At 35.4% G+C, this 11,620-nt stretch overlaps 1 protein-coding gene across 5 annotated transcripts in view; it reads left to right on the top strand.

Annotated features, from left to right (window-relative positions):
• The window catches only part of Alcam (activated leukocyte cell adhesion molecule), a 175,727-nt gene that overhangs the window by 140,422 nt on the left and 23,685 nt on the right, over positions 1–11,620 (top strand). For all 5 annotated transcript variants that reach the window (XM_050163452.1, XM_050163454.1, XM_050163451.1 and 2 more), the window contains 4 exons: positions 5,532–5,596; positions 6,754–6,841; positions 7,294–7,476; positions 10,636–10,763. In XM_050163452.1, the coding sequence (XP_050019409.1) occupies positions 5,532–5,596; positions 6,754–6,841; positions 7,294–7,476; positions 10,636–10,763 (464 nt within the window). The remainder of the gene's footprint in view (positions 1–5,531; positions 5,597–6,753; positions 6,842–7,293; positions 7,477–10,635; positions 10,764–11,620) is intronic.

Genomic DNA, 11,620 nt, shown 5'->3' with positions numbered 1-11,620 from the left:
CAAGTCCAATCTTCAAGGCATTGGCCAACTTGTGCAGGCTCTGCACATCGTTTCATAGCTCCTACTTGGATATGATTCTTAAGGCTTCATTGATTTGAAAAATTGAGAATTTCTCCTCCCTCCAGTAGAAAATTGTTAAACCAGAATATAGTAAAAGAATATTTTCAAGGGGAAAGAAATAGAAAATGAGTTACCTAACAAATAAGATCTAAACTGTACATTACAGTTTGATACTTTCTTTTGGGGGTGGACGGAATGAAGGAGATTGAAACAGGGTCTCACACAGCCCAGGCTATTCCAAAGACATGCGATGTAGCCAAAGCCAGCTTTGAACTCCCCATTCTTCCTTCACTTCCCAAGTATTGAAATTATATGCATATCACTGTGCCCGGATCACTTTGACTCTAAAGACTAAGAATTACATTTCCCCACCTAATGAGAAAAATACAACATTGTTCCGTGGATACACTAGCTTAAGTGCTTGGTGACTATTAAAGAATTCAATTGCCAATGGGAACTGAGAGCCTCACCTCTGCACCAAACCTCCAGGACATTTTCTCTTCATATTCATATTCCTGTGTGTAGTTTTACACTAATGCTCAGCTACTATGGGTAGCAAAGAACACTTGTAACCAGAACTACCTCTTCACCTGTACATTAGATGGCTGGGTGCCCGAAATGTAATTTTTAGGAAGGTATTGATTTCTACTTTTTTCTGAAAATCAATATTCAGAGCATTCACTAACTATAGCCTGAGAGTTAGAATTAGGAAGTGTGCTATCTATTTTATTATATTTATCTCTGGTCAGTCATTTTCTATATACCAGTGTCTTTCTTCTCCAAAATTAAAAGGAAAAAAAAAAAAAAAAACCTCTTACAAAACAAACAAAGGAAGAGGAAAGCTTCTGCTTCTGGAGCACTTGACCTTCCACAGCATTTTATATATTGCTTAGCCTTTAATTATTTGTGGTAAGCCTTCAAAGGATATTAAGGAAAGCCTGTGATCTCATTAATTAAGAAGAAATCACATCAGCTTTACTTATATTCCATTGTTATAGATACTAGCATACAGCACATGATGCCAAAACACACAAACACGCTCTCCCATGCACACACACGCTCACACCTGCACGTGTGGCAAGCTACTGCCTTGTCACGAGTTCCAGAGCTTGCTCTATGATTTACTTTGAAAATCTCACTGTCCCGTAAGTTCTAATGTACCACCATATTGTGTCCCTATGTTAACATACTTCTAGCTACTTCAGTTGAGACTGCCAGCCCAGCAAGGAAGAAAACTATGACTTAAGACATAATTCTATAATCAATACATGGTCAGATGAGAAATTCTAGAGAGATTGCTCGGCAATTTTCTGAAGCAAACTTTGGCTTAATTTTAAATTTTTCATTTTGACTAATTAATGCTACAAGCAAATTGGTAGTGTTACTTTTCTGTCAATTTTATACTTGGTTATGAATCCTTGAATCATATTAAAATATAATTCACATGAAGTTCTTTTAAACAGAAACACTAGTTGAGAATCAATATACAATCTTGCTAAAATAGTATGTGTCCTTTTAATGGTTCTCCAACTACTATCCATTGATTGTTACAAGGTAATATGAAAGAAAATTATATCAAAAATGTAGTTAATACAAAGGGTTTGAAACAAGAATCTAAAGAGAAAATAACTCAAGGATATAGAATAGGTACTATTTTTAAGTTACCGTTAAATCTCAAAACTTGCTGTGACTCTTCCAAAGAAAACATGATCAGAAATTTAAGAATTACTAAAAGTTAAGCACCCTTTCACCAGGGCTCTTCTCCTTCCCTTTCTTCCTTCCTTTTTACCTTCCTTCCTTCTTTTCTTCCTTCCTTTTTTTCTTTCAACTACATTTTAATTTTATTTAAAAACAACAACAAACTTTAAAAATAATGCAAACAAAGTAAATTGTAATTTTGGCATACATACAGTGTTAATGCTTTTGTGCCTATTGATAAAATGTTACCAGATTTAATTTTAAAAAAATTAGGTAAACTTGCTATGTAGTAAGAGGAAGCTCAAATATGAGTTCAGTCTTTTTTCTGTAGTACTCAGTGGATTAAAAAGCAGCGAAATTTGTCAAAATTACCCAGTAAGCTTTTCTTCAGAGCCTACATTTGTTTGATTTGCAAACCTCTCTGTTTTCCAGGCATATTACTACTGAAGGGGAAGTTAAATACCAGTTGCCTTTTCCTTTCTGTTAATTTTGACCTGTTTTTAAAAATCAGATACATTAATTAATGTGCTCTGTCTCTTGAGGTTTTGATGATTGTGTCACTTAAGAACTGGCTTCTGGGTCTTGAGAGCTTTGGTTTATTTAATTAAGACCCAGGAATTTTCATTTGTTTAAATATTCTCAGTGCAATTGTCTCTCAAACATATTAAATGTTTGTCTTTGACAGCTCAGATTCTAAGCAAAAGTCACTGTTTGATCAATAATTCAGTTTTAATTTGAAGTGTATTCCATAAAAATGCTGAGAGCATTAAGTTGTATTGACATGAGAAAGGATTTAACATCCATTCCATATGTTTCCTCCACACACTAGTGACTATTTTGAATAGAGATTTTGTTGGCGTTTTCTAATATAGAGTCACATTCTTAACACCCAGAAACTTGGGCATCACTTCTTGTTTTCATTAACCTCGATTGTCTGTCCTGTTTATTTGTATTGCTGATTTCCTATCTCCCTCGTGTTTTGTCTCCAACTGGAGTTATCCTTGCAAGACTTCCATGGGTGGACTAATACTTCTAAAATTTATAGCAAATAAGATCTATAAGCAAAGTGCATAGGGTCAAACAAGTTATATTCACTGTTCTAATATAAAACAGCCCTGCAAAAGGGAAATTAATGTTAATCTGAAGACTGTTTCTTTGTTTTCATACATTCTAGTGTCACCCATTTTATAACTCAAAAGGTTTTTGTCTTGTATTTCTATTATGGTCTGGTTAGGTAAGTTCTTTCAGTTGAACCACAAATTAAGTAATAAATATGCAAAATCAATTTAGTTTAGTGTGACAATCAAAAATAATTGAAAATATAAACACTAAAACTATGAGGGGAAAAATTATTAATTTCAGGTGTTAATAAAATAAAAATAACTCTATTCTGAATGGTATGAGTTCAATTTACATTCTTCATAAACTAATTAGCTGAGTTGGTTGTTTGTTGGATAGTTGATTTCTTGAGACAGGGTTTTTCTGTGTAGCCCTGGCTATCCTGAAACTCTCTCTGTAGACCAGGCTAGCCTGGATTTTAGAAGTTCGTTTGCTTTTGCCTCCTGATTGCTGGCCTTAAAGGCATTTGCCACCATACCCAACTTAGTTGATCCATTTTTAAGTATAAAATTCATCATTAATAGAAAACTAAAAGAATATAAATCCTATATTGAGACTATACAAAAAAATAAAAAAGAATAAACCAAAAAAACTCAATAATCTAATTGATAACTGGGCAAACAAACTATACATCTCTGAAAAGTATAATTTGCCAATAGATATTAGATTAAAAGATTTTACATTCATGGCCGCTAAAGGATTGAAAGCCAAGACTACATTAGGATTCTTTTCTATCCTAGTGAGAATGGCTGTTATTAAGAAACCAAAAAATAAATTCTCATGAGCACAAGGAAAGAGAAATCTTAAAGAAAGGTAGTAGGGATGCAAACTAGTTCAGTCACTGTGAAAATCAGAATGATGATTTCTCAATAAACCAAAAACACAACCACTAAAGAATGCGACTATACTATCTTTTAGGTTTGCATTCTGTGAAATCCATGATAATATAAAACAGAGATAGTTGCACAGCCATTTTTATTACAGCACTATTCCCAACAGTTAAATTGTAGATTCAGTTCATATAACCATCAAAACATGAACAGATAGAGAAAATAAAGTGTAAATCAATATTGGAGGGTGGGGGCCTGTTCGTCCCGGCTGCCCTCCTAGCTTAGCCCCAAAATAACTACACAGAAACTGTATTCATTAAATCACTGCTGGCCCATTAGTTCTAGCTTCTTATTGGCTAACTCTTACATTAATTTAACCCATTTCCTATTAATCTGTATATCACCATGTGGCAGTTGCTTACCTGGAAAGATTAGGCATGTCTAATTCTGGCAGCTCCATGGTGTCTCTCCCCTATTTCTTTCTTCCTCCCAGTATTCAATTCTGTCTTCCCTGCTGACCTAAATTCTGCACTATCAACTAAGCCAAGGCAGTTTCTTTATTCATTAACCAATGAAAGTAACACATAAACAAAAGGACCTCCTACACCAAATCTAGATGTTATTACTCATTCATTCAGCCAAAAAAAAAATTGTGTCTGCAGAAAAATGGAAAACAAAAGATCATCATGATAAGCAAAATAAGATGGGCTGAGAAAGATTAATGATATGGTTTTTTTTCATATATCTGGGATCTGTGCTTAAAAGTCTAAGGTTTGAAGGCATAGAGGGTACTATTTTAAAAAAAAAAAAAGTGACCAGTGGGGCCCATACAGAAGGTGACAATGGGGATAAATAAGATCAAATTCCATAATATAGTTGTATGAGAGTGTCACAATGAAAGTTTCTATTATGTTGAACAATGAATATATACTAAGAAAAGCAAAACCCATTTTAAGACATCATTCCTGAACTTTTAATCAATTGTCCCTGAAATTGCTTTAGAAATTTATTTAAAGAACTTTCTATAAAATCTCTGTCCTCCATCTCAAGTTCCAAACTGAAAATATTTTCTCATATTTTCATAATTTTATAAGGTGAGACAAGAGATAGACATTGGTTTATTTAGGTAATTGGCTTGTGTTCATCACTACATAGTTTTTTCAGTATTTATTACTGCGTTTCTTTTTCTTTTTTTTTCTTTTTTTCTTTTTTGGTTTTTCAAGACAGGGTTTCTCTGTGGCTTTGGAGGCTGTCCTGGAACTAGCTCTGTAGTCCAGGCTAGTCTCGAACTCACAGAGATCCGCCTGCCTCTGCCTCCCGAGTGCTGGGATTAAAGGCGTGCACCACCATCGCCCGGCTATTACTACATTTCTTATACTTCATTGTGCCTAAGAATTCCCTTAGAGTTTGTTAAAAATATATAGACCAATGGAATTTTCTCTGGAGATTCTGGGAGCTTCTTAAGTCTAGAAATGTAAGTTTCAAATGAAAACCTTTGTGATTTGGATTCATATGCAATAACATCCTCAAGTAATGAGTCAGAGGCCTTCAACTTAGTAAATAGAAAGTACAATTGTAATCAACTAGAAATAACATCCTTATTAGAACAGTAGCCTATATTTACCATCAAATCCATATTCACTTCATAAAATCCAGAGAACATTGAAGATATGTAATTCAATGGAGTTTTAATTACTTAAAACAATATTTGAAGTCATAAAGCAAATACTTGAATCCGTATTCTATGCAGTATAATTTTTTCATAGATCATATGTGCCCTTTATCTCTTCCGATATACTTAAACCTTTTTCTACTTAACTTTAGAGCAACCATCTAAACCTGAAATTGTAAACAAAGCACCATATCTTGAAACAGAGAAGCTACAGAAGGTGAGAACTTGTTTGTATTAATGGGTTTAATCTATTTAGATGCCCTGTGACCAGACAAATAATATTTGCTTGCTTTTATGGAGTTCACAACTTCAGGTTCAATCAGAGAACACAGGAAGTCATAATGGGAACAGTGTAACCACTGTCCATTAGCAGGTGTGCTTATTTCTCAAGAGATGAGTCTTTTGGATGTGGATGTTGATATAGAGTTTGAAAAAAAAAAGTGAATTTTCTCCATGCCAACGTTGAGAAAAGCTTTCAAACGAAATGAAATCATGGGATATGAAGAGTGTGGTCTTTCTGGTAAACATCAATCTTTGGTGTTTCAGAAATTTGGGTGCTAAAATTCAAAGCAAGAGAGAATATTAGAAGATAAATCTGGAAAGGCAAAATGTTCTGAGATTAACCAAGACTTATGTAATATTTAGACTTTATTCTATTAATGTAAACTAAACTACTCTAGGTGTGAAGTACACAGTGAGAGACAAAAGAAATAAACAATCACATTATCACAGGTGTGAAAGGAAATAGAACTGGTAGGCAGGCAAAATAGGGTTCCACATGTAAGCACATCAACTGGGTAATGATCTCATCCTAATTGACTAAGAACCTCGATATTCCTTTGTGTTTGTGGGGGCAGGTAAGATTAAGCTTTTTGAATCCTATTTAATTTTACTGCCCAATGTTTGATAAACGTTGAATAATTTAGTTAAAACTCACTTGAAGACTTAGCTAAGGATTATGGAATATGGTGAGTATTTATACTTTGAAATGAAAATGAAATTGGAGAGGTGCCACATTTTAACACTAAATGTTTCTTGCATTTGAAAATCTATGAACCACAGCAATAATCAATATTAATATGGTTATAAAGTCATCTAGTTAATACTAAAAATGAATAGCATCAAAACAAATTTGGTAATGCCTACTGGATATGATTTTATGGATAGTGGAAAGCTTTATTGTGGATTTTAAAATGGGCAGGACTGTAATTTTTCATATGAATTATTTTTATTCAAGATTCAAAGGGTAGTTTCTTAGTCAAAAATGAAAAATAAATTGTTTAAGACACTTTATTTCCTGAAGAATCTGAGGCTTCTGTGATATAAGGATTTGGAACTGTTTGAAATGAGGAAATTTTCTTTTTCAATTTTCAGTTAGGTGACTGCATTTCAAGGGACAGTTACCCAGATGGCAACATCACTTGGTACAGGAATGGGAAAGTTCTGCAACCCCTTTTAGGAGGTGAGTCTGAGTCAAGCAATGAATGCCCACGGCCTTTCTGTATATTATATAAGCTACCCACTTTATGAGCTGTCCGGAACTGAACATGCTGTCTCCCCTTCTCTATCTACAACTTACACTCCAGTTACACTAAGAGCCTCTGAACTCATTCAGTGATTAGACACCATTTTATTGCCGGTGTGGAAGAATTAGAAGCAGAAAGCAGTATCTCTATATATGGCATGTTCTAAAAGTTAATTAAATTGAGTGGGAGATAGAATTTCAGGATTCTATTTTTGCCTATGCCTCTGACTCACAGGTTTAAAATGACATCTTACCTGAGTGTCAATTTTCTCTCCTGTTAAAGACAATTAGTAGGACAAACTCACCTCTGAAATGTGTTGGGACATTTACTTATGGATTGAGGCTTTCCAGTGTTACCTTTCATCATTGGTGTCCTTTACTTTCTTTAGAGGTGGCCATACTTTTGAAAAATGAAATTGATCCAGTTACTCAGTTGTATACCATGACTTCATCCTTGGAGTATAAGACAACCAAGGCTGATATCCAAATGCCATTCACTTGTTCTGTGACATATTACGGACCCTCTGGCCAGAAGACAATCCATTCGGAACAAGCAGTCTTTGATATTTACTGTAAGTAACTAAATATACAATTATGTAATTGTAATGTATTAGAAATAATATTTAAAACCTTAATCTTTGAGATTCTGATTCAATTCCTCTTAATATTCTGCTGTCAATCCTCACCTCCAAACTTTTATGTGCAGATAATCTCCCTTTTCTTGGAAAGCATGTAGAAAAAAATGTTTACCACTTAACAGTAGACTCCATTTTTTTCACACATTATTTATTAATATGTGTTCTGTACTCTACGAGGTGTTATGTTCTTTAAAGGTTTGATCTCTAATTTGATCAATTCCCTCCAATACTCTTCAGTCATAGACTATTGACATGTGTTTTATAGGAATTCCTAATGCCTACTGGCCATTTCCTTAAAAAGGGATGGGTAAACACTACCTTATGAGTGACTAGCTTCCTAAGTTTAAAAATCACCAAAACAAATATTAAGACTTGGGAAGGTGGCTTCAGAAGGAACTTGCATGTACGTGAGTACCATGAATAAAGATGGGCAGCTGGATGAATCCTTAGATGCATAAGAATGACACAATAATTCCATGTATAGATGGGGAGATGGGGAGTGTTTGACAATGAGAGACAGCACAGGCCTCTTGATGATGCCACAAAGTAGTGCATTCAAAGAGGTTGTTCTTCTAGCTGAGGATCAAGACACATCAAAAGGAAATTGTCAGTGTGAGATTGCAAGTGATAAAGGTCACGGAAACAGACTGGCAAATTTTGGAAGGGCATGGTGTAGGTTAATTAGGGCATAAACAAGGAAAGTTAAGTGTGACCAGAAGGGAAGAATCAAATGTAAGCAATATTAATGCATGAATCACTGAGACTTAGTACTAGAGTGGATTAAAGGAGGCATGATGAATTATTAATAAGCAGAGAAAATCCAAAGTCTGGGGCAAAAGAACAAGTGATCCTCAGTTTGTTAGGCATACAAGCAGCCCACAAAGCTACTGTAAAAGTGCAAATGTGTTACAATAATCCTCTGATCAGACTTCAGTTCTTTGTCTTTCTAGTACAGATGAAATTGAAAAGAGTTACAAAGGAAGGACTTTGAAATAGAAGAGGAAGTCAGACACATCATGGTCCTGACTGTTCTAACATCAGCCTTGATCAGAGATGTGACAATGCTCCTTTCTGAGAGAGGGTCACATCGAAGTGTGAACCTGACACACATTACAAAAGAAGTTGTGATGAGCCCCACTATTTTATGCAACTGAGGTATACCAACAAATAAAGGAAAAGGAAAAAGAGAGAGAAGTGGGTACAGGATGCAAACCCAGAAATGGCGGCTGCCAGTGAGTTGCTAATAGCAAGTTTTATTTGCTTCTTCCACTCTACTGAGAACTGCTGGTTGGAGAACTACCTGCAGCAAATCCAGAAATAAACACATGCAATGAACCTAAAGCAGTGTGTAAACCTCGCTTTTAGTCTCAGGACTTAGTGATGCTCAGATGCCCAGTATCAGAGGCAATCAACAACAGCAGTTCTAAGTTTTCTTCTGCATTTAACTTAAATGACTGCAAGAAATGGAGGGGGGCTTCACAAACTACAACTTATTAGTTTCACTTTATTAGCTAATAATAAAATAGGTCTTTGTAGAATATTCTGTCCATGAATCTTTATTGTCTTTTTGAGGTTTTTATTTTTCTTCACTCCCTTCTCTTCTTTCCCCCTTCCCTTCTACCCTCTCGCATGATCCCCACACTCCCCATTTCCTCAGGAGATCTTGTCTTTTTCTACTTCCCATGTAGATTAGATTTATGTATGTCTCTCTTAGGGTCCTCATTCTTGTCTAGGTTCTCTGGAGTTGTGAATTGTAGCTGATTTTTCTTTGTTTTATGTCTAAAAGACACTTATGAGTGAGTACATGTTATATTTGTCTTTCTGGGTCTTGATTGCTTCACTCAATGTGATGTTTTCTAGATCCATTTATTTGCCTGCAAATTTCAAGATGTCAATATTTTTCCACTATATAGTGCTCCATTGTATAATTGTACCATTTTTTTTCTTTATCCATTCTTAAGTTGAAGAGCATTTAGGTTGTTTCCAGGTTCTGGTTATTACAAATACTGCTGCTATGAACTCAGCTGAACATATGTCTTTGTGGTATAATGGAGCATCCTTCCAAAAGTGGTATTGCTGGGTCCCGAGGTCATGAATTTTAAAACAGGAAGATAACTGGATCATTAGTCATTTTTGTCTATCTTCCTCAAAATTCATGCTTCATAGCGTTATCTAGCTATGTAAAGCATGGATGTTAAAAAGTCAATCATGTTTAAAACCACCACTACTTCCTTTCACTTTCTATTTAATGGATAATGTTCTACTGTGTGAAGTATTTAATTCACTTGGCATTGGACTGTTGGGTAGTCCTATGTGTTAAAAAAAATACTCAATACCTCTGTTTTATCAGCAGAAATTAACCACTGTGTAATAGGAGTTATGTCATGTCTTGTTTTAAAGAACAGAATAGAATAACAATATGGACCATAGAACAATTTCAATCTCTGTCCTTCACTATCTCTGTCCTCAGTCTCTGTGTCTGTCCTCTGCCTCTGTCTCTCTGTCTCTCTGTCTGTGTGTGTTTGTGTGTGTGTGTGTGTGTGTGAGTGAGTGTGTGTGTTCATGGAATTAATTTTCTTAAGTAGATCTGTCCTCTTGCATGCCAAAAAATGCTGCTGGTGCTGTTTAGCTCATGTCTCTTCATTTTACTTTTATTATTGTATAAGAAGGGTGTGATGGTATCCAGTAGCTTTAGTGGCTTTGCTACCCGATTTAGTCTTTCCAAGCTATAAGATTCATATAACACCATTCAATTTCCTTATAATGAAGTCACACGGTGAGATTGTTCTACTGGTCTTTTACACATAAAATAATTACAGTCATTGCCACCTCAGTTAAAGACATTTTGCTAAGAAGAAATTGATTTTTTTTTTTTTAATGTAACACGGTTCTTTGTAGTTTGCTCTAACTAAGATTAGTACTTGGTATAGCAAGTGGCTATTAACTTCAATCCCTCTATAAAAAGATACATTTAAGTAATTACCATTACTAGCTTCTCGAGAAAATTGTGTATAATTTAGTCATTTACATTGTATGCACAGAGTAATTTGGTACTTGACAAAAATGGTTAACTTCTGCTTGTGACTCCTGCAGATCCTACAGAGCAGGTGACAATACAAGTGCTGCCACCAAAAACTGCCGTCAAAGAAGGAGACAACATCACTCTTCAGTGCTTGGGCAATGGCAACCCGCCTCCTGCGGAGTTCATGTTTTACTTACCAGTAAGTGCTTAAGCGTTGGTTGAACCTGATGACTATCATTTTGTCCTGTTGTCTGGCTTCTAACTGGCATGAACAATTGCATGTACTTGGGTAGCTAAAGTGAGAAGAACGGGTTATTCTTGGGAATAGAAAACACAAAACACCACCTGTAGAATTCCGTTGAAAGCTTTTGTAACCCCATCCCCTGCCCTTTCTTCTTTTCCTTGATGTTTAGAGAGTTCAGATGTAAAGAGGAAAAGGAGGCAACCACAGGAAACCATAGTTGCAGAGACTCAGGGTGTAATCATCCAAATAAGACACAAAATCTGCCCTTCAGAAGTAGATCACTGTAAAATCAAAAGACATGATTGCAAGTGGCCTAATGTGATTGAGGATCCCATCCACCCGCAGGCTGCGCTGGACATGCTCAGATCTCTTAAAGCAAAGACAGTTCTGTTGTGTAGTTTAGCGAGGTTGGTAGAATAATCCTGTGGCCTCCTTATCACAGTATTTCTCATAGCTGAAAGTAATGGTCTGCATCTGGGATACTTTAGGAAATTTCTTTAAATATTTCCATTCAGATTTGAAGCCTAACTGGAAGATAAGTGTTTTCACCACCTTCTTACTGAGGAAAGCTATATGCTACCAAATAGTGCATTTACTTAGTAAAAACTGCAATCATGGGATGACTATGAGTTCACTCACAGCCTGGCTGGTGGTATTTCACAGTATCACCCACTGCATTACTGAGAACATCTGTACAAGAAGCTTCTCATAAAAAATAAATGTTGGCAGATAGCATTGTTTCTCCTATTAAATTTATATACTACCATTTTCTCATTTACAAATACAAGTTTTGAAACCAACTTTCTACTTTG

Source organism: Alexandromys fortis, unplaced genomic scaffold, assembly GCF_014885135.2.
Source record: "Alexandromys fortis isolate MF-2015 unplaced genomic scaffold, M_Fortis_MF-2015_v1.1 scaffold_131, whole genome shotgun sequence".
Lineage (NCBI taxonomy): Eukaryota > Metazoa > Chordata > Mammalia > Rodentia > Cricetidae > Alexandromys > Alexandromys fortis.
The sequence above is the reverse complement of the archived record's forward strand: the minus strand, read 5'-3'. Positions and strand labels throughout refer to the sequence as shown.